Below are 24087 nucleotides of genomic sequence, written 5' to 3'. Positions count from 1 at the left end.
CACACAAAACTAAAAATCACCCTAGCGGAATGCCGTACGACGCCGCCGGCCGGAGAAAAGTTGAAAAAGCACCGGGACGAGGTTGATTTCACAAAAAAACTTCGTTTTTTTCTATGTGTTTTTGTTGGTCAGCGGTAACCTACTTTAATACTGTATAAAGGGGGAGATTTTAATTGGTTTGTGGTATTCTTCTAGAGATTCTGGGACTTCTAGTAATTTTCCCCGTGGTCTCCTGGTGGCAGCGATTTCGTAATGCTTTAAAACTTCGTCGTCAAGAAAGTTAAGCGTTTGTTAAAAGATCGAGCTAGTTGTTCGTTCAATGTCTTTGTGGTTGTGAAAAGGTGATTTTTAATACTAAGTTATTTTATATGAAAATTTAGACTTTCTTTATATATATAGTAAAATTTTTAGCTTGATATAATTAATTGAAATTTAAAGAAATTTGACCAGCTTGCTTGGTCGTTTCCTAACCTAGCCAAATAATATTCATCTAGCTATCTCTTATAATCCAGGGAAAGGTCCAGTTATAATTTTAGGACGATTTAGTTATGGACATGTATGCTTATAACTATGCACAGGTTTGTCACTCTTAGAAAAATCAGAAAACCCCGAATGTTATGTTTCCGGAAAAACCCTTTAAATCCTTCCTGAATCTCATTGAAAAATCAATCATTCAGTAACATGAAATGACTGTGGTTCTTTATGAGGCAGTCACATGTCACTGTTTCACATCTCTCCCGAGCTGGCCGAGTTTTATGTTATTGCCTGACACCCCCACAACCTCAATCTTCTAAAACATCACATCACTGCCTAATTTTTTTGCATTCTCTTTTTTACAAAAAGCAATGTTTTCTTCTCTAAATTCTTGTTTAAAAGATAATCCCACATACACGGTGTATAATGGTAAAGTACTAACATACCTTGGCAATGGGTTCAGTATTTAAAATTGTATACAAAGCTAAGAGGGTGCCGATAAGCCGCAAACGCCCGCATATATAAGGGCGAGTTCGGGTGACTTTTCGAATTAAATTGACGGTTGTCCGCCGAAACCGCCCGCACTTTCCCGAACTCGCCCGGAACATTCCCGAAATGCAACACCTTGTAACATAAACATGGCGGACGACAGTTGAAAGAACCCGCTTGAAGAGAAAGGAGGTAATAAAGTTTATATATAAGTTATTTATCAAGTAAATCTTATCAAAAACCATAAAAAACAGTTCTTTTAAGAACTTAGCTACCATATAGTTAGTTCATTTTAATTTTTATACTTTTTTAAATAATTCTTCGAGAGTCATTTATGGTGAATCTTTTTTTTTTGGGCATTGTTCGGGACTATGCGGGTTTTTTTGGGCAAATACTTGAACTCGCCCGAAAACGCCCGCACTTTTTACAGCGTATGCGGCTTATCGGCACCCTCGTACAAAGCTTAATTACTTTAAATATTGAACATTCAACTTAATGCACAACACTCATCACCTTAAGTGAATTTATTTTCTTGAGTATAAAGGAACAACTTTGTGAATGTTTATGACCTCCAAAGAGTAAATGATGAGTATGCTTAGCATTCTTGTTTCTTATTACCATTTATTACATTTCAAATCTCTTTTACAAAACTACAGAATCTCTACATGGGATAGTACTACTATGCTGAAGCCAACTTGTTTATCTAAAAGAGATTTTTCTGTCGCCCTGACATAAACTATTCTCGAAAGACAAAAGTTTGAGTTAAGAATAGCATTATTGAAGAAAGTGAATTCAAATAGTTTTTTATACTATTTGATAGGATTAAAAATATTTTTTAATGTTTGAATAAACTTATTTACTATCGCTGAAAAAATAATTATTAAAAAATCCTGCTCAAAAGCTATGCTGGATCTATAAGAAAGATGAAATGTTAAAGTTGCTACATACGTTTCATGCAAAGGATTGACCATATTCTCCTGTATGTTGTGAGAAAGGACACTTTTTATCCAAACCTTTTAAGTCCTTATTTTGTCACTAAATATTTTAGGTACATCAACTTATCAATCATCAGGTCATCACTTTTTGGTATTTGAAGGTAAAGGTACATGTTGTTCTGGTTTAAAGGTAATATTTAATGTAGCTGTTTTGTGTTTGACTGCACATCATAATTGTCATTAGAGAAGGCAGAACAAAAATAAACTGCTGGCACTTAGCCTTATTCTTAACATTTTGGCCTTTTGAGCTTTATTTCCTTATAATCATTTTTTTATATATTAAAAATGCTTTTGTGTTTTTGTAACCCTGATTGTGAAAGTATATACTTCTGCAATAGAAATCTCCATTTTAAAGAAGAGTTTAGACATTTTAACCGTATCTTCCTGTTGCTATACAGTTTTCCGAAAAGTTAAGTAATTTCAACTTTTTTGTTTAGGTTATAACATACGGCCATCAAAAGAATCAGCCAAGATTTCGTCGTCCATTGAATACAGCATTTTACCCAGAAGAAGCCGATTTTTACATTGGCATAGAACTGCTTGCATGATTTCTAGTATAGAAAAAGAAACTGAGTGTTTATACAATAAGAGACAAAATTTGTTGCATAAGGAGCTTCAATTTTATAGCCGGGGCAAATGCAGTAAGCACCATTTAAAAAGTGTTTCCAGAAAGTATAATAAACCAAAAGAATATATAAATAAACTCATTAAGCTGAATTGTCCGCTGTCATCATGCTCAACGTCAACCGCAAAGTTACTGATCAATTCTACCGCTATAAAATGCCGAGAATCATAGCGAAAGTTGAGGGGAAGGGTAATGGCATTAAAACGGTTATTGTCAACATGGCTGAAATTGGTAAAGCATTATATCGTCCACCAGCCTATCCAACAAAGTTTTTTGGTTGTGAACTTGGTGCTCAGACGCAAATTGATAAGAAAAATGATCGTTATATTGTAAATGGCTCTCATACTAGTGAGAAGCTACAGGAAATCTTGGATTCCTTCATAGAGAAATTTGTTTTGTGTGAATCATGCGACAACCCTGAAACTACATTTGTAAGTGAATTTTTAATTGATTTTATTTAGATGGTTTTTTTACCATTGTATTTTGTGAATGCTGCCTCATCCTCAAAGAAGGAAATTTGAATTTATTTTTTAAAATTGTCACTGGATACCAAAAACTTAAGTAATACGTTGTATAAAACAACATTTTCGTGAATTTTATCCACATAAAATAAATATATTAGAGGTTTGTCACATTTAATGGGTGGTGAGTAAATGCAGTTTGACTTTTTTTATAGGTGGTACAGCCTAAAAAAGAAAAAATCACATCAGTCTGTTCCGCATGTGGAAACAGCAGCCTAATTGATATGCGACATCGCTTGGCAACATTTATTGTGAAAAACCCACCTATTGATGACTCTGCTACTCCTCAGAAATTGTAAGTAAACTGTAGTATAAGCATTTCTTAACTTTTAAAAATATGGTACTTGCACTATTCTGTCTTGCTGTAAACAGGAAAAAGCTTCGAAAAGAGAAGGGTAGTCAGGAAAACGGTGACGCAAGTCCAACCGAAGAATCTGGGTTTGATGGTTGGAGTGATGACATTCCAGCAAATGATACATCAATAGATGACTGGAGTGAGGATACCAGTAAAGAAGCTGTACAGAAGCGTATGGAACAACTTGGAGATGGTGTGAAAGGATTGACTTACCATGATGATTTGGAGAAATCTGTAGAAGAGCGCTTTAACTTGTTCTTTAAGTTCGTTAAGGTAATTTTTAGTTTCGGTGAAACTTTCTTTCTTGCAATTTCTGCTTTACATTTAGCTATATGGTTTTTGTAACTATTTAGAATAAGATTAGAGCAGGTACGGAGAATATCCCAAGTAAGGACATCGTTGCAGAAGCCGAACGTTTGGATATCAAAGATAAAGCTGTTATCGCATTGGCAGAGCTGTTGTTTAGTGACAACATTCTTGCGCAGATAACGCAATATCGAGTTTTGCTTTTGCACTTTTTGGCCAACAACCAGAAAGCACAAAAACACTTTATGGGTGCTTTTGAACTGTTGGTTGGACAGTACTTTCCTAATAAGCTGATGCCCAAGGTTGCTCATATTTTGAAATCGTTTTACGACAACGACCTTGTAGAAGAGGAAGTGCTCCTCGAATGGGGTTCAAAGGTGAGGCTAAACGTCTGTGTTTTTGTACACTAACATTAATTTTTACGAATCAGTCATTTTATGTTTCGCGAACGAACCATTTTAACCACAAATGACTCATTGTTCTTTGAGAATATAATACTTTTTTAAAAAATATATAGTACTAATATATATATACTATAAGTTTCATAGTAATTTCGCGAAGATTTATTTTTGCGAATTGATCTTTCCAGATCGCGAATATGGGTATTCTTGTCCTTCCCGTTTCCTTCCCGTTTCCTTCGGTGGCAATATAATTTTGGGGGGATTGTATTGGGTACAATGACGTTACTGCAGTTGCGTTTTTGTTTAGGTGTCCAAAAAATACGTAAAAAAGAGCGTATCTGAACAAATTCATGCTAAAGCCAAACCTTTTATTGATTGGTTGAAAACTGCTGACGAAGAGTCCGACGAAGAAGACGAAGTTGAAGTTGTTTATACGAATCGTTCAGAAGCAGCCGTGTTGAAAGAAGAAGCCATGAAAAAAGCCCCTCCCCCTCCTGCCGAAGAAGATGATCTTGATATCGATGATATCTAAATAAATGTTGAACGTTTGTTCCTGTCTTGAATTTATTAAAGAGTAGTTCACAATTTGTTAAAAAGAATAAAAGTTTAGTAATTTTTCCTGTTCTAAAAAAGCACGGTTTTTTTTGAAATGTAAAGAATATGAATTTGCAGATAATAATAAGACATCTGGTGTTTTATCATGTGCAATACAGTCGAACCTCTGTAAACAGAACACTTCGAGGACAGCTTGTTACAGTGGTTTCTTTAAACCCGAAGGTGGACACATGCGGTATTTTTGTTGTTCAAGATATTACATTAATGGAATAAATTTTCGCGAAAATTAAGTTAACAATTTCGCAATTTTTGGCTTCACACGAAATGCTTTTATTGCCACTATCGCCATTCGGAAGAAAATGTTCTAGCGAATTTTTGTCAAATCCCTTATTCGCGAAATTTAATTTTTGAAAACGTTTTCAACAAAATTTTGGAACAAAAAATTGTTTGCATAAATTAACTATTTTTTAACGGGGCCTCGCATTTTGTTTATACAGGGCGGTCACACCTAAAATCTTTGAACCTAAAAAATGTTGGTTTCTTTTGTGCTGACATCAATTCTCAAATAGTAACAGTCGAAATAAGCATTGCTAATTCTTCGTTTCCTCCTAAAATTTTAGCATAATCTCCACAATATGGAATGTTTTTTATGCGTTTTTAGTGTTTCACCTTTAGTTTCACCTCGTGAACTTCTAAAACTGAAATTTTATTTTCTTTCGCTGACTATGCTAATTGTAGAATTCTGCAGTCGATAACTCGTCGTTAACAATAGAGATGGCGATTCCTCCGCTGATTTGGATATAAATTTGTGTGGTTATTTGTGTTAATTCGCATCCTTATCGTTAAAAACCTATATCCGGCAACCTTGAGGGTTTGATTTGCCGTCCTGTCAGAATATCAGGCGTAGAGAAGTCCTTGGGACGAAGGTCACTGTGTCACAAATTTTAAAAATGTAGGCAAAATGTCAGGAAAATTTGGTCTTTTTATGATATTTCAGGAAGAGGTCAGAAATTTTAACTTTCCACTAAGCTCCCTAGTGCATATTCTTTTCATTTTAATATGTTTTTCAAAAATGTCAGGATTTTTAGCTTAAAAATGTCATGAACGTCAGAAAAATCCATTGCAACTTTTGAGTGGACACCTTGGTTGGAGTCTTTGGCGAAGAAAATAAGGTGTTAATGTTTAATTGAATGCTTTATAAATTATACAGTGTTCCAGATTGTACCTTTCGTAGGAAATAAATTTTCGATGAAGTTGAATACACATGTGATAGGTAAATCGAAGGGAAAATCTTATCTTCAGCGAATTTAGATTATTTTTCTTGTTTTTTAAACCATTTGTACAAACTTTTTTTTAACACGCTGTAAGCTGCAACCAACCTGAGGTGAGTAAAAAAAGATTAACAAGAATTATAAGAACGTCGATACTGTAATTTTGATTGGCGCACCAGTCTCTACATTAGTTTGCTCTTCACGATAATCGACCAAAAAAAATTAGGTAAGACTTGAGCTTGTACAATACAGGAACTTTAGCACTCTGCGCCCCAGCACCCCTTTTTGCTTTTTTATGTTGAAGGCAGCGCTAAGAAGAAGTTCTTCCTTTTTCTTCGCGTCGATCCAAATATAGAAAAAAACGTAATTCCTGAACAACATCGAACCATGCTCATGTCAGCTACAGAAACGCTAAACACTTCAGAGCAAATGTCGCCTGGCAAATCATAAATTAGTACAACTTGGCTGTCATATCGCAGCGCGACATAGAACTTTTTTTAGTCTTAATTTAACAACTCACTGTCTACAAAATGTTTGTCCCCTTGGCTGCGATTTAATGTGGGCGAGTGTTTGATATCATAGCCTCAGCTTGACACAATCCCTGTTAGGGAAACTGTTGAGATGGCACACTGTGTTGGCCGTTGGATGTTACAGGGAGTTGTCTTGCAAAGTGAGGACCCTAATAGACCTTATCCGAAGAAAAGAGGTCGATACTAAAAATGATTCTTATCCCTAAGTTCCTTAGCAAAAGGTAGAACAAATTTGGCTTATTTCGTAAATACTTCTGTTCGTTAAGTACCTCAATTGGGAACTGAAAGTTACGATCAATCCCTTTATATAGCCGAGCTTTCTCTAAATAAAATCCAAAATATTAAATTAAAATCCGGAATATTATATTGCTCTAAAAACTTCAGTTTTGTCATGATAATGTGATATTATATCTGAATCCTTATTTGAAGTCATAGAACCATTATAAAATTTTGGATAACGTCATAATTAATAGTTTCTGTTTTAGGGATATTTCACTGCATATCTATTCTTGAAAAGAACTAAAACGCATCGTTGCATACAACATATCTTCTGACCTTCATGATGCCAGTTATGTGTTCTGAAACGATGTTGTCATAAGTTAATAGTAGGCGTCGTATAAGGTCGCATAACTAAATAGCATCGTGTGATAAGAAAAACGTATACTAATTCAAGAAGTTGGATTCCCAATAGCGGGACTCGTTCGCGCGAATGTTGTTTCAACTTTATTTTAAACTTGTGGCCCGAGTAATAATGGTCCCGACAAGAAATTCTTATTGACTACGGCTGCCTCTCGAAGTCTGTTCGAACGAGAATATAGAGAAAAAATGAAGTAATAAGCCGATTTTAGTATGCAAAATTATTGGGAAAGACAATGACACTCTTTCGAAGGTATGTTGTTGTCATAAAATCCTAAGATAAATAAAATAAAATTCAAACGAGTCTAAATGAATCTATCAATAACCTCATCATGCACTCCGTCCCTGGCTACGCAAGGTTGAATTTTTAAAACAGCCCAAGGAAGATAGTGAAATAGATATCCCTGAACTTGATCGCGTGAGGTTGGTAGACCAGGGTAAGCATTTAAACCAGCTTTCGAAAATTTAAAAAAATGCATTTTTTGGTAGAAAATTTTCACCAAAGTACTAGTGATGGAATTAGCGCTAAAGAGGATCAAGTGACAAGAAAAATATTTCTGCACTAAGAGTCAATATCAGATCATCAATTGCGATTTAGTTTATTTTATCGAATCGCGAAACTTATTTTTGCTCTGTAAAGATCCAAGATTTATCTGACAAAATTGGTGCTGTGTGTTTTTGTAGCTAGTTTTGCCAGATAACACTAAGGAAATTATGCTAACTACTTTGGGAAGAAAATGTTTGCAGAAGAAATTTTTGCGGTTTTCGCTGTTTTTGAAAAATACGCTAAGGTTTATTCCCATATAAAAACTAGTCTGTGATAAGATGAAAATCCGATTTTCTAGAACCACGAAAGTGTTTTTTTAAATTTTTTAAAAAGCTCTTCTCGTTCTTAAGATATTCACATTTAAAGAATTTCAGATTTAATTATGCTGCATAAAATATGACATTAATTTTGACATTTTGTGTCATCAGTAATTTTAGACCTGTTAAGGGATGTACATTCAAACTTTATCAATATATAGATAATATAAAGGTGAATGTTTAACATAAATTTTTGCCGAAATGACACTCGTTTGCTCGTCCCAGGTCTCTTAACTTTTTGCTTACGAACCAATAACTCAAGATCTGCAACTTGGTTTGCAACTTTAACATAGCTATCTAGGTTAATTCTTGCTGACAAGCCACACCAGAGTTAGTAAAACCGCAAAAAAGTTTGTAACTATGATAATAACTAGTAGCTGCCTAGCCATCAGAAAGAGACAGAATATTTTGTGTGGGTAATGGTTAATTGAACCCAGCTGTTATAAGCTTTCAAGCAAAAGAATGTTTGTCAAAAACAAAACCAGGTAAATAAACTATTATATCGTTCGATATTCCCAAGTTTATATTCTATAGCAGCATTACAACAATTTAAAAGAAAATAATATAGCATTAATGAAAATTTTTGCACTATTATATATATACAATCGACTGGCACCCTGACGTGTTCAAAAGAAGCTTAGACACAACAACAAAGCTTGGGTACAAAACAAGGTAACATTTTATAAAACAAAATTCTCAAGAATTACAAGTAGGATTAACAGACGGAAGATTTTTGCAGGAATACATAAACAAAATACGAAACTCTGTAGACAACTTAACATGAAGTGGTATTGGCACCACTCCTCGTCGCCATGACTACAAAATTTTTTGCGTTGCTTGCACCTTACCTTCTAGATGCTCTCAGTATAAAACAACAGTTGTATTTAGAAATGAATACACAAGAGTGAAAAAGCCTAACAGCAGCCACCTCCGCCTTGTTTAACCGGGCTACCCTGGGTCAGTGGCACTTTCTTACTCGAACTGTCAGCTGCTGTCTGTGGCGGACCCATGCGGTTTTTAATTTCAGCCGCCATTGTCATAAACGCTTGTTCAACATTAGTGGCATTCTTAGCGCTAGTCTCCAAAAACGGAACGCCCAAGGAGTCAGCAAATTCCTAGTGTACAAAGAAGAGGGTTATTTACAAACGTACGTAACACAGTCAGTGTTTTCTCAGAACTTTTTCTGCTGGTACACAATAGTGAACACTCACTCTTTAAATTAAATTGTTGTAAGAACACTCACTTTAGCTGTTGTGTAGTCGACCACTTTCTTTGTCGTTAAATCGCATTTGTTACCAACCAATAATTTATTGACGCTTTCGCATGCGTACCTGTCGATCTCTTGAAGCCATTGTTTTACGTTATTAAAGGTTTCCTACACAAAAAAGATATTAAGGTATAAATTCACGACAAATGTGACGTGCTAAATCAATACTCACTCTGACTTTTATGTTTAACATACTAAACTTTCAGTAAAGATATTGTTGGGAAGCTTTTCCGAACGCCGGCAAGAGCACAAAGACGAAATATTTTTAGCAATGTTAAAAGCGAGATTTTCTTTATATAGATTCTGTTGGACCAGAATCCTTTTACGCATTAAAGCCTCAGAATAGCCTATACTTTAACTAGTCGTTTAAAATACCGGAAATTGCCAGTTGATAAAAATATATCGCAGTTGTTATTTAAAGTTTGAAGATTTCGTGTGCAGTTTAACATGAAATGATTTTGGTTGACAACGAGACAAAACACGGGTAATATTATAGATGCTGTTGTGAAGAGTTGTAAAAATTTAAAACCATTAAGAAAAATAACATTAGAAATTTCTCGGCTAGGTCAACTTTCTCTAAAAAGGAAAAATAAATTATTTAAAAAATAAAAACACACCTGATCAGTGACGTCATAAACGATGATAATACCATGTGCTCCACGATAATAACTTGAAGTAATAGTTCGAAACCTCTCTTGACCAGCTGTATCCCACTAAAACAGTTGTCATTTAAAATTTTAATAGGTCAGTAACACTAGATAACAGCTGGCGTTATCTATAGGTGTTTTACATTAATGGTGGTGCATTGTTAACCCATCATTAAAATTACATAAAAATCAATTACTTAAAAAAAACTTACAATTTGTAGTTTTATAGTTTTACCATCAAGTTCGATCGTTCGGATTTTCTAGGGAAAAAAAACATGTGTAAATTAAAAACGGATTAGCGAATTAAAGAAAAGCTATATTTGACCCCAAAGATTTGACAAAAACAAGTTATGTTGTTATAGCAAGAAGTCACATCACAAGGTGTAGAAAAACACCTCACGAAAATAGGTGATAGCCTTTGAAAATAATAACAGTCTTCATTTAAACATATGACAAACTTATTTATTGATTAAAAGTAAGATGACAATCTTGCTGCAACTAAGTGATATGAATTGCCACATGATATTATAAATGGTCACATGATGTGAATTTTCACATAATATAAATGGTCACATGACATGAACAGTCACATGACATGAATGATCACATTCACATGACATGAATAGTCACATGAAATGAACCGTCACATAATACAAGTAATCTTGTGATTTGAATGGTTACATGATATGAATTGTTACATATACATGGTAACATGACATGAACAGTCACATGAGTTTCATAGCTAGCAACACAAGAACTTAATCAATATTCACCTTAACTCGCTGCAAAACAAAACAAAACAAAAATCGAGGAACGAAAACGATTACTTACAAAGTCTACTCCAATGGTACTGATATAACTTTCCGTGTATGTATCATCCTAAAAATACAAAAACAAATATGATGCATGTCACGCTTTAGTACCATAAAACTATCCAAAACACATATGGAGATATGTATGAACATACTGCAAATCGTAATAGTAGACATGATTTTCCAACACCTGAATCTCCAATCAGCAAAAGTTTGAACAGGTAATCACTAAAAAAGAAAGTAATTACACTAAACACTTGTTATGTACACTCTTAGACCAGATTGACAAGCAGGTCTACCAAACACAATCAACTGGTGGATGCGTGGATGCTATACATATTTTCTATTTGAATCAATTAAATTGTGACTAGATGAGCTCACTGTTAAAAACATTGACATAATTACTGATATATAATAACCTTGCCTGTAGGGAACAAGCATAATGCTGGGGAGCAGAGAATAAGCAAAGCCTGAGCAGTACAAAAAATACTACAGTGGATACAAGAATTTAAAAAACAAAACAAAAAAAACACAAACCCTTTCACAGTTAGATGATTTTACTACATTATATGTACACCACAGTCTTCTAAATTAGCAAAAAATGTTGGAGGTCAACGCAACACAACGGCATTCACTACGGCAAAAGCTGAATGCCGTCGTGAATTCAGAGTGCTGGTGACACCACCCAATTCACTTGATAGCAGAACAGGTTGAATAAAAGTGAAACTTTGTATAGTTTAAACGAGGTGTGAACACAATGCTTTGTACTATACATTTATACATTTGTGACAGATGATAGGCCTTCTTATATATATTTATAACTTATGGTGAAATACAATTATAATAAAAATATATTATAATTGTAAGTCCCAAGTGACAAGTTGCAGCCTTACTCATACATCAAAATATGTTGCAAAAAATATATATCTGGTAACCAGATTTAAAGCTTAAAGGGGCTACGAACTGGTTAAAATGCTCACATTCCGTTTATTGCACATATTAAAAATCTGGCAAATGCATTTGCCCAATGAACAGACCAGCTCACTTTGCTCACTGGTTCAACATTTTTTTTCGAAAAGTATATTACAAAGAAATATTGTAGCAAGACTCATTCTGGATGAAACAAAACCAAGGCTGGAGAAGATAAAAATTCTAGATATATCATCTATATGTTAGAGTCTATAAATATACATTACATGCAGGAAAAATAGCCATTTTTTTTCCCGCCGCCATCAGTTCGACTTTCGTGTAAGTCACTAAAGTTGAAAACCAACAGCTGTTCCGTAGCCCCTTTAATTAACGCAACCATAACATGCATATCATATATAATGATACATGAAAGATAATGACTAACAGAAATGACTGCAAGAACTCTAAAACATCAAAAATAGATAAAAGTAGTAAAAGTAGATGAATAGATCAAAGTTGGTCACAAGGTCTAAATTTTCATAAATTTACAACACAAATAATGTTTCATTTTGTCACATATTTCAGATTTTTTTGTTTTATGAGCACCAAAATACATCAAACATGTTAGTAAATTACCAAACAAAATATTCTCATTGACACTGTCACTTTGACCTTAATTTAAGAATCAAAGGTCACAAAAATAAATAATCTGTTATTAAAAATATTACATGTAAGATGCATATTTTGTGATTCGCAGAAATTTGTACCATACTGGCCTCTAAACTAAACATGTTTTTCTTTTACCATCCTAGAGTTTATACAATTTTAGGTCCACTTTAAACAATTGAAATAGCATGAACTTCAACAAAGAAATAATCTTTCTTAATGATCAAACTATCAAAAATGTGAGCAAGGGCTGATCCAGGCCAATTTAGACATCGGTATACCGATTTTGGTTACATCTAATTTGGGCGTCCAAGTTAGAGAGACGTAACTTAAAATGGTTGAGAGTTGCTTTATTACTTTTTTTCTGGATATTTTTAGACTCTTCAAACCACAGACTAGATAGAAACTATGTTCTTTACTAAAAAAGAAGACGGTGCATATGCTAAAGCTGTGTATTTTTTTGCCCTAAAAAAATCTTCATCTGCTGCGCTATCGAATCCCAAAATGAATTTCTGGATTAGCCCATGGTGAGTGAGACAAAATATAAAATGACACCATTTTGTTATGAAGTATCAAGATAATGAAGAGAAGTGCTAAAATGCAGAAGAGAATTGTTTGAATTACAGAAAAAAAGAAAAACAGAAGTGCATTGGATTTCTGTGTTGTTTTTGTTTATAGAACAATAACTATATAATTCAAGTAATTCAATAATCTAAAAATGGTGTTACTTAGCAATACACAGATTCTAGAATATTCTTTTCTGTGTATTTTGGACAACATTTTAAGTTATAGTAGTTTTTTGCAACTTTTATGAAATCTTTAACATCCTTTAATCAGCCTTTTTAAATAAAAGCAACAATTAATTTTCTCTTGAAAAATAAAGTTCAAAATTTGCAACGAGTTATAAGGACATTTTTTTAAGCACTCTTCTAAAGAATCTTTTTTCTTTCCTTCTTTTATGTATATACACAACCAGATTTGTTATGCTCTCAACCAAGTTTTTTACATGCTTCTTTATTAAAAAGACAAAGCATTCAATTCTAGTTCTTGGGGTAAAGACCTAAACTCAAGTTCCTCTGCATCAAGTCTGTCCTTATTACCTTCTGCCAAGTCTTTCTCGGTTTACTTCTGGGGTTTACCCCAGAAACAAAAAGTCTCTACACTTTCTTACCCAATTGTCCTCCATTATTTCTAAGGGTCCCAACCAACTCAATCTTCTGATCTTGATAACATCTTTAATGCTACAAATACATAGCCTGCTTCTTAGCTTATCTGAACTCTTTCTGTCTCTCAGACTGGCATTAGACATCCACCTAACCATTCTCATATCATTCCTTTCTAAACTGTCAAGATCTTCATGCTTTACTGCTATGTCTCACTACCGTACAGCATAACACTTCTTACACAGGCCTCATACAACTACCTTTTTACCCCGATTGACAAAGGAAGTAACTCTCTGCACTTTTTTCAAGTAGAACCTATCCTACAAGCAGCACTTCTTCTAACACTCCCTTCACTACCCAACATATCATCTAAGTAACGTAAGTTCTCTAACGAGCCACTGTTGGACATGATTAAAGCTGAAAATACTTTACTGTTTTTAATCTCACCTTTGCAACACCTGCATAAAAACTGAATGTCAGCTCTTAACCTTCCTCCAATACCACTGCACTTCTTATATGTGCCAAATGCTTAAAAGTCTGACAAAAAAATGAGTTACTACCAACCCCTTTTCTGCAAACTCCACAGGGCCAATTTTCAACTACAAGGTCATACTTGACTTCAAAACTACTAATCATGACTTTAGATGTTGTTGTATTCTCTAACACTCTCTCTTCCAGTCCTTTCTGGCACTTCTAATACTAATTATTTTATCGACTCCGCCATAAGAACCAAATCATCCCCATACAATAATTCCCAATGGATAACCTGTTCCGAACTCCATGAACAGCGCTTTTAAGACTATAACAAACAACAGATAAGTACAGAACCCTAATGTATACTAACATTTATACTAAATTCATCACTAAGTGAATTTTTAATCCTGACACGACTTTTAGCATTGCTGTACATGGACCCATCATAACTAGCCACTTATCCACACCCAATTTTCTCATAGCTCACCAAATAACGTTACATGGCACTCTAGCAAAAACCTTTCTCTAAATCTACAAAGGCAAAATAGAGATTCTTTCTCTTTCCTAAATACTTTTCCAGAAGCTGTTGCTTAGGAGACATGTGGAAACACAAAAGCACACATCCACAAAGGCAGGAATTATATAATGTGAGCAAAAGAACAGTTTACAATTTTTTTTTCACGCAATGCACCAACACAATTTAAACTCAGAGCCATAAAGGAAAGGAAATGCTTCTGTAGGAAAAACAATGCCTTCCAAACGTTATTATTTCCATATGTTTCGTCCAAAATCATAAAATTACAACTGTTTATTTATAAATTTTAACATTTTTTTTAAATCTTGCTCAATAGGTTTGTCTGTACTTGTGCTGTGCTCAAATAAATTGAATATTGTTAACAAATTTCAACTAAATTAATTCTTGTGTTTTTTATGAATTTTATCATTATAAGTTTATTGAAAGAAGAATTTCTTAAATTGGAATTTGAGGAAGTTAAAAGCTGGTAATTTGTATGCAGCAATTTTTGTTGCACTGTCTCGAGTTTGGGGTTCATGAGTTAAAACAACCCCACGAGTTCGATGTTGCCTCGAAAGCGTACTCGTACCGCTTCACAATTCTGCAAAATATTTTACTTGCAGAGTCTAACTTTTGCGAAATTAGAGTTAGGTAAAAATTTTGCCATAATTGATTTGTTTTAAAAATTGTATGGAGCATAGATTTAAAACGCCTGATTCACGGCGTAAATATTGTAAAAATCATTTTTTTTTTATCTTTTTATACCAATTCTAAATATTATAGCTGCTGTAAAACGACTATATTTTTGGTATTTACCACTTGCATAAACTAATTTGTTTCGATTAAGTATACAACAGACACAAACCGCTCTTTGAATACACATTTTCTACCAGAAGTAAGATTAAAAGGATTTACATATTTCAATATTCAAATTTAATTTTAACAAAGAAGTGATTTTAAAATAAGTTTGATTGAGCATTAAAAGTATTAGTATAAAAAAGTAGAGACAAGAAAATGTTTTTAAGGTAAAACATTATTACTATAAATATGCTTCCTTTCACAGATTCTCCTTGTTAATTTGCTTTACAAGTTTTACCATCAATGTTATAGGCTTTAGATGAAATTCCAATAATATTAACAGCACATGCATGTAGCATTATGATTTGTCCTTGAAATTACTTTTTTTCAATAATAACATGTTAATGGGATTCCTTCCCATATGTGGCAAAATATGAAAAATCGAAAAAAAAATAATAAAAAAAAAATTCAAATTATTCCATGCAGCTAGTAGCATTTTTCACTAACATATGTTCAAAATCTAAACTACCCACACGCAACTATATTTTAATTACAGGACCAAAAGATGCCTTTATTCAAAAAAAAAATGTTTGAAATGGTCTCGCCCCATTACTGTCTTGGTCTATTTATGTAAGAGGTATGGCATTTTGAGGAACTGCTAAGCATGCACAGATAATTCTTTAAATTAGGAGTAAAATGTAGCTGACAACCATTTAGAATCAATTAATTTTGACAATCCAGGTCAATTTTTGGATTATAACCGAGACAGAATTGTTTAAGTAACTTTTGTAAATGATGCAGGGTCTATAATTACACAATTTAGAAAAATGTGTTACAGTGCTTGATTATTTTGGTATCATAAAACAATCTTCTAACTCCTTCAATGAGTCGTTTTATTATTTATGTTTTTGAGTTAATTTTTATTATCTTGTTTTAGGTCCACAACTTTTAGTAGTATGGGCCAAACGATAGGGGTTTTACAGCCACTATACTTAGCTTTTCGTTTAAGCAAGTTGCTTAAAAAAAAGCTAAGTATATATAAAAGGTAAGTATAAAAGTCTCAAAAAGCTATCATCAATTTTAGATAGAGCAACAAATCCAAGGTCTACAGACTTTGTTGCTTTATATAAAAAAAGGCCCCTATTAAAAATCTGATCATTTCACAGACAAGCAATGCAATGATGTCAAAATTACTTTGATGTTTGCTGTTTTGTGCGGGAGCTCTTATTCAGGATGGCAATTTGATTTGCATACAAGTAGCTTCTTAACATTTTCATCTCAGTATATATTCTTTTGTTCTTTTAAAGTGGTTTCATTTTAAAGATTTGAAGATGACAGAAAGAGAATTACCTTATTCTCCAAAGTAGGATTCTTTAGCCAAATTTGAATGCATTATAAAATGGTTGCTTACTAACATCGACACTGACAGAACTTACCATTTTGAAACAAATGGCTCCTCATCCATATCTCCTTGTACAACTGTAACAAAGTGTCGGTTTCGACTTTATGTTGGTTTAATCAATGATTATGTATGATTATGTATTAGGTGGTCTTTACCCAAATTAGACTTTATTATTTTGCTGATAAGGAGAAGTACATCAAATCAGCAGTGTTTGCTTAACCAGTTTTCCTAGACTGTCATGAACAACACTGCATCACGATAGACAAGTTTTATTATGGTGCATTGTTTATAATGCTCATACTATTTGTATGAATTATATTGTCGACTTTTCGTATCTCCCCCCTCACAGTAAGAGAATCCAGTCAAAATGTGAACATTAAAACCTCTTTATGAAACTTTTATAATTGTAACTAATAATCAGTAATGATTAATATTCCCCACAATTGTCTTTCAAAGCAAGACAAACCAAAACCCAGACCCACCATATATGGTAACTGGTGACTTTGAAATTGTTTCTAAATGCACAAAGTAGGACCCCTATGTAACGTTAATTTGCATCTATTGGACCATTTTTATGATGCCTAAGGAATCAAGTATTGTTTTTTCCAGTCGTTGGTGATTTGAAGTTGTGACACCATTAGTTAGAAACATCTTATAATCTCTTTTATCATGATGAGAACAAATCTCACCTAAAGTAGCCATGGTTTTATTACAGAAAAACTTGAAAGAAGGTTAATTACTTAGGATCATTAACTTACTATTCTGGATTCATTTTTGACTTGACAGTGTTAAACTCAATCTATATATCAAATTGGCCAGCAATTGCAGTTATACAGGCGAGTAAACGCCTTATTTCTTTATGTTCGTCGTGGTACGCTCGTCTTGGCTGGCAGGGCAATCGAAAGAAATATTGCAAATTCGGCTTTTAAAAACAACTCGAGACTCAGTCTCTTTTATCAATTTGAATTGAATTATGCAATGTAAAGAGCTGTAACAGAAGTTTACGAAAGAAATTAGTAAAAATGGCCCATATGACGTAATAAAGTCAGCTGACGTGGCCCGAAATAATTTTGTAAAAAAAAACTGCTATAACCTCTTTATCGAAGAAACTTTGTTGCTCATAATATTGATATCTAAACTTAGTATAACTATAATGATTCCTCAAATAACAATTTTTTTAAAAAAGTAATGTACATTGGTTACAGATATCGTTATTTTTTTCGCATATACGGTCCGCGTTCTACCTACTCAGTTCAATAGATGCAGTTTAAATTTACGGTGAGCTGCTCAAAATGTAAACAAACATGGCTCAACAACCAGACTCCGGTGAAAGAAAAAACCTATCATTTGCTGATTTAAACACAGAAGACCCCTATAAGGAAGCATGGGAATATATTGAAAAAGAAAACATTGTATACCTTATGCAGGTAAATCTTTCTCTTGCAAGATTTATTTCTCAACAAAATTTTATGGGAGATTTGACAGAAGAGGGTTGATTTCATGAACACTCAGTGTAGTGTTAGGTAGAAATCATCTAATTAGGAGTTGGTACTAAAGTCTTGAATGGTATAATTAACAACGGTATAATAATCTGCAAACTATATTTCATTGTGAATAATATATATGGCTAGCTAAGCGATATTTAACTACGACTGTGGAAATTAGCTATTGACTTATTTTAGTTTGCAAAAAATACCAATACAATATTTTTCTTAACGTTTATGCACATTTTTCAGTTCTTAAGTTCCTAAGCGTTTTATCAGCACATATTATGCTCCAGCATCATTAAGTGAAAAAAGCCTTACTTAAAAAATGGGGTGGCTTATAAAAACATGAGTAGGCTGTATTTTGTGTTGTTTTGTAGCTTCCATTTAATATTACTAGGCTCTTTTGCGGTAGAACTGTCAATACGCTAATATATTTATATGCATATTATATTTAATAGTCGCTGACTGCCAGCATTGCAATCGACAGACCAACTGATCCCCTTAGCTTCATTGTAAAAAAGCTGACAACTGAAAAGGCTGAGTGAAAAGAATTTCAAACAACGCGATTATGGTTATATAGATATAAATGACCAATACTATGAAATAAAACTTTTATTTAATTAAAGAGAATGGCTTGTAACTATTTTTTTATCGATAATTGTATAAAATCATTTTAACATTGCTAATAGCTATATTTTTCTATACATAGTTAAATTTTTTTAAAGTGCACGTTCATCAATCAATGTATTCATCAGTGAGGACGGGTTTTAAGTATTTGTTGTCAAATGAACTAAATGTGCGGACCAGCCAAGATTTTTCATATTTTCTTTTTTCTTCCATATCTTCAGGTGAATTTCCTGGATCGTTTAGATCTATAAGACTCAGTCTTTTTGCTTTGAACTCTTCTTCAACTTCATCAACGCCAGTTTCTAAGCTAATTAGCTTTGCAAAAGGTAGCGTAAGGCCTCCTTGAAGTACAACTGAAATAAGAACTATCATAAGTGTAGCTGTCAGCATCATCTGTCGAGGAACTGATACTGTATTCCGAATAGCTAAAGAAAACGCAATGGCGCCTCTAAGACCTGCAAATGACATCATGTTTTGGTGTTTATATGGTATCTTCCTAATACGTCCCAAATTAAGTAGCGCTGATAATGGATATACATTCATCATTCTTCCTACTTGTGTTGCGACAAATGCAACAGCGATGAAACCAAAATTCCATTGGTGATAATTAAATAAACAAAATGAAAGCCCTATATAGGAGAAGATAAAGTTTTCAGCTAAAAAGTTTAACAATTCAAAGGTTTGAGTAGTCCGTATTGCGGATTCAGGTGTTAAGTTTTTATACGTATAATGTTTTTGAGCGATGCCACAAAATAATACAGCTACTATTCCAGACCAACTTGCAACTTCAGCCGCTAAAAATGTTGAGTAAGACATCAAGAAGAACAGGGCTGTTTCTAAAATAGGAAACATTCCAATTTTGGTTAGCTTTGTTAACAGTGCTGTTATACAAGCCATTGAAACGCCAATGAACAACGAGCCAACAAATATTGACACAAAATCTCCCATCGCTGATAAGAAAGAATAAACGTTAAACTGGCGTGCTTCATACGGATTATACGCTAAGTATGCCTCTATCGCACGATACAAGACAATTGCAACTGCGTCATTTAACACACTCTCTCCAAATATTAATGCATATAAATCTACATCAACATGAAGGTCGTGGAAAATTGCTAGTACTGTAACTGGGTCTGTGGCCGATATCATTGCGCCAAATAACAAACATTCTGTAAAATCAAACGTTGCTGTGACGCCCGTTAGTCGATTGAAATAGTAAGTAGATGTCCCTACGATTAAACATGAGATACTTGTTCCTATAAAAGCATACATGCAGATTGCTCCAAGATTTCGAAAAAAGTATCTTCTTTTTAGACTGTAACCTCCGAAGAATATGATAGGTGGGAGGAGTACATAGAAAAATATTTCTGGATTAAATGAAGATTTATCTTCGAGCTCGTTTCCTTCGTTCCTATTGTTCGTTGTGTGTTGTACAATACCGCCTAAAAGATAAGAATAATCCGTCCCGTTGATTTTCATCCAAACATTTCTTGGCGCTGTGGTTAAATTTTCGCAATTTCCAATAGCGACTGCTTTTTCTACGCCATCTTGATCTTCCGACAAGTGAATGATTCCTCCAACAATGATACCAAACAACATGGCAACTCCAGTTTCATGAAAAACACTGAACTTTCGAAGTTTAAACAACCATATGACTAGAACTGTTGCGATGAGAAGAGAAATCAAGATTAGCATACTCAAACTGTCTGTTTTATGGCTTGACGAGATTTCTTCTTCTTTTTGTCCTTCTAAAGATACCGACATGTCGTCGATTAAGTCGAATGAATAACATAACGAAAGGATGGAAAGCATATAAAAACCAGCGTTTAGCATATGAAACATCGCCATTTTAAGAATCACCTTTTGATTTTCTTTTTGTAAGGTACGTATAAGAAAGAGGTAACAATTAATTTGACCAATAGAGCATGTAATTTAATTGCAAACATTTACTCATCATCTGCGCAACAGTGTTAACGACACTAAGGTTTGCCGCATAAATAAATGTTTTGCTCAATAACTTCCTCAGCATGAGTCTCGTGTATCATCACAGGATACAATCTTGTGCCCAGGATTTTTAAAGCAATGGGGACGAGATTGATGGGTACAACTATCAAACTACGACAATGAGTTAAAAAGCTAGGATCGCTAACTTTGAGAAAGATAATGACGAAACTTATTTTTTGCTTTCTTAGAATTAATGTTGGGACATGAGATAAATACAGAATAATAGAATTTAATCGGAAAAACTTTTCATAAATTTAGTTCATAAATTTGCGATATTTTCTCATAAACCATGGTTAATATTATGTCTATCAACTATGACTAAACTTTCGCGATTACACAAATTAAAAAAATTTCACGTTTTATGATTTGGTTAGAAAATTAGTTTATTAGAAAAAAAGCTTACGTTTGATACGAAACATTCTGAATAAGCAATGCAGCAAATTTTTTTTTTTTTGGGTTTTCTTATAGAAAAAGTGACCTATAGTGATAGACAATTGTGAACATTTCTAAATTTTTTTTAAGTAATGTACAAATATCATTTCGGGTTTTAAAAGAAATTTAGCAAGTAATTTTAAATGCAATTAAATCCGGACTTTTTTTAACAGTCTGTGCCAAATAAAAATTTTGTGAAATTTTAAAAGGATTACAAAATTCGCGAAAGTTCTCTGATTAAGGGAATGCAAAATCACTATTTCTTTTCGTTTTTTTTTCTCTTCTTTGTGTAACCTTGGAGTAACTCCAGGGTTTAACCGGTATATACGGGAATTGCTTTCTGTCAATAAATTAAAAATATTATTTTATTGAATAATGCAAGTTGTATAATTAAGACATAACGCTCCGTTTTTAAAATGTGGAACAAAGGCGATGACATTCTAAACCGATGGCGACATAAAATAATAGTCTTTTCCACCCATAATGTGCTATTGCTTGTTTCGTTTAAGGGTTAAGAATGATTCTTTTAACAACTATAAAATTCTGCAGGAAACTTACTGCTGCAAATTAATTCTAATCTTTTTTAACGTATCAACACTGAAAACTGTCGAAGCAAACTTATGCGTTAATACACAGATAAACAGAACTAATACAAGGTAGAGTAATTTTATTTCTTGCGAAAGAATATTAACGTTTTGCAAAAAGATCTGTAAATACATCCTCGTCCCCACGGTTTGTTACTTGACGGCCGCCGGTCTCGATTTCAGAAAGGCAAGAACCCCTGGGAACGAGGTTGCTGTGAATAAACTGCTACAAGAAAAACAGACCCGTTAGGTAAGTGGGATGAGGACAGGTTATTGCAACAATCGACAGAACTGTCAAAAATAATTTATTATCATTCATAAGAGAGTCTCAACAAGGTTGACTTTAAAAACTTATTTCAAAGAAAAAGATTGGACCGTGGTGAAATGTCGAAATACTTTAATATCTAGACTTATTAGAATAAAAGGTTTTGAAGGTTTTTAAAATTTCAAATTTGCAGATAAAGAATAATCTAGATTTCGGAGGGATTAAAAAAAATCATAATCGTTGATTTTTTTTCTTGCAGAATGTTCTAACGTTTAAATACACATACAAAAAATCATTAGCTAAAGTGTAAGGAGGCTGCTTTGGCGTAATGAAAGGACATTGAATTCTTATTTCCTGTCTCACTTTCAAAGAAAAACAATCTTCATTGCAACTACAAGCTTTTCTTCTGTTACTTTTTAAAACTCCGAAAGGTGTGACTTAATATGCCTAATAATGAAAGCGTAGAACAGAGGTCAGTTTTTGCCCTCGCGAGTGCTATGAAAACCAGAAGCTAAAACCTAAGTACGTGCGACTAACGATTTTTATAGTCCTCATTGTCCTTTTTTATTGTTGGAAAAACAATTGACAAATGAAAAAACTATTGACAATTCAAAATTTTGTGGGTTTTTTAAAAAATATGTATAAACACATCTTTTTCGTAGTAATAAATGAGTACTGCAACGAAAACAGTGTCGAATACGGTATCTAAACAGGAAGCAAAGCAGCTGAGTAATATCTTCTACCAACCTAAGCACTTATGGACTGGATGAAAAGCCATCAAAGTACTTGCTGACTACGATATAATAAAGTCATTGAATGGCCATTTATCGTCAATTATTTGTTCACATTGACGATGACTTTGTGTATCACAAAAACTCACAAAACGCGCAGCTTTCGACATACCATATATGCTCTCAAACTCTTTGCGTTACTCACTATTTAAACGAAGGTGATTGCGGTGATAATGTTCAGGTCGAAGCACATTGGCTTTAATCTACCTCAACTATGAACGACGTTTGGGTCATCGCACTCACCTAGAATACGCATGTCTGGATACTTTCTCTCACTAACCACTTTCTTGACATCTTATCATAATACACATATTTATCCCGTTATGTTTATTGATCGCGATCAAAATGTTGTCAATGTTGTCTCAACTTGGAACATGTCGCTGTTGGAGGATTGTAATAGCTTCGTCTCTTTTCTTGACTATTTCGCACCTAATCCGTAAAAGGGTCTTCTTCTTCTCTACCACATCTTAGAAGGAAGCTACATAGACCAGGCTCTGTCAGTAAAACCGTGTCTAGTTGGCTATGGACAGATCTGTCCACACCCTCGAGGTTAATGCCAGCATCACCCAACCGTATTTTATACTTCTCATGAACAAGTCGCCAGAGCGCCTTTTCAACAGCTTCACGCTTATACCTTAGAGAAAGCCTCAAACTTATACTCGACAGCTTTCCATACATCGAAAAGCAACGAGGGATTGACCTCTATGCTTGATAAGGGAGGGTCGAACTAGATTTCATTTGAAATATGCACTGACGAAGACTGATTTCGATCGTAGCATTCTTCACTTAGAATAAAGTAGCCGCCTTATCCCTATTTGGTCCGGATTTGTCCCTCCTCCCCTCACTTCTGTTTTATTTAAAAAAAATTTTGTTGCTCGACTGCATGATTATCATACTTCCTGAGTTTTAATATTTATCTACACCTACATGCCAAATTATAAGGTCCCATACCCCTCAGAGCTGTGAATATTGGCTATTACTCCAAACTACTCCTAAATATCTCTATGAAATTCTTATAATCGAGAAAATATAATAAGAAGTTGAAGCTTACAACACATCTTTATCTCATTGAGGGAATCTTTCTGTAAATTTTGGACACGTGATTAATCCGATGTCTGGCCTTTTATATACCAACTATGTAAAAACCGGATAATATGTTAAGTATCTTTTATTTAACTTCATACGGAATTCGCTTTAGAATTTAAGTAGTTAAATTTTAATCA

At 33.7% G+C, this 24087-nt stretch overlaps 3 protein-coding genes across 4 annotated transcripts; 1 reads left to right on the top strand and 2 right to left on the bottom strand.

Annotated features, from left to right (window-relative positions):
- Positions 1–191: 191 nt before the first annotated feature.
- LOC130656213 (eukaryotic translation initiation factor 5-like) lies at positions 192–4862 on the top strand. 2 transcript variants are annotated; one of them, XM_057459042.1, is made up of 7 exons: positions 192–341; positions 2012–2059; positions 2396–3014; positions 3260–3399; positions 3477–3732; positions 3813–4142; positions 4474–4862. In XM_057459042.1, the coding sequence occupies exons 3-7, from the start codon at positions 2691–2693 to the stop codon at positions 4696–4698; spliced, it is 1275 nt and encodes a 424-aa protein (XP_057315025.1). In that variant the 5' UTR covers positions 192–341; positions 2012–2059; positions 2396–2690; the 3' UTR covers positions 4699–4862. The 2 variants fall into 2 exon arrangements, with proteins under 2 accessions (XP_057315025.1, XP_057315024.1); XM_057459041.1 differs by having other exon boundaries at positions 2012–2088.
- A 3650-nt stretch (positions 4863–8512) lies between these two features.
- LOC130656278 (ras-related protein ORAB-1) lies at positions 8513–17594 on the bottom strand. Its single transcript, XM_057459108.1, has 7 exons — positions 17433–17594; positions 10904–10976; positions 10768–10815; positions 10149–10196; positions 9907–10002; positions 9266–9397; positions 8513–9137 (listed from the first exon to the last, which is right to left on the bottom strand). The coding sequence occupies exons 1-7, from the start codon at positions 17444–17446 to the stop codon at positions 8937–8939; spliced, it is 612 nt and encodes a 203-aa protein (XP_057315091.1). The 5' UTR covers positions 17447–17594; the 3' UTR covers positions 8513–8936.
- A 1007-nt stretch (positions 17595–18601) lies between these two features.
- Positions 18602–21246, bottom strand: LOC130656277 (sodium/hydrogen exchanger 6-like). Its single transcript, XM_057459107.1, has one exon. It carries the CDS (start codon positions 20634–20636, stop codon positions 18897–18899), a length of 1740 nt encoding a protein of 579 aa, XP_057315090.1. The 5' UTR covers positions 20637–21246; the 3' UTR covers positions 18602–18896.
- Positions 21247–24087: the final 2841 nt, after the last annotated feature.

This window comes from Hydractinia symbiolongicarpus, chromosome 9 (genome assembly GCF_029227915.1).
Source record: "Hydractinia symbiolongicarpus strain clone_291-10 chromosome 9, HSymV2.1, whole genome shotgun sequence".
In the NCBI taxonomy this organism is placed as follows: Eukaryota; Metazoa; Cnidaria; class Hydrozoa; order Anthoathecata; family Hydractiniidae; genus Hydractinia; species Hydractinia symbiolongicarpus.
The sequence above is the reverse complement of the archived record's forward strand: the minus strand, read 5'-3'. Positions and strand labels throughout refer to the sequence as shown.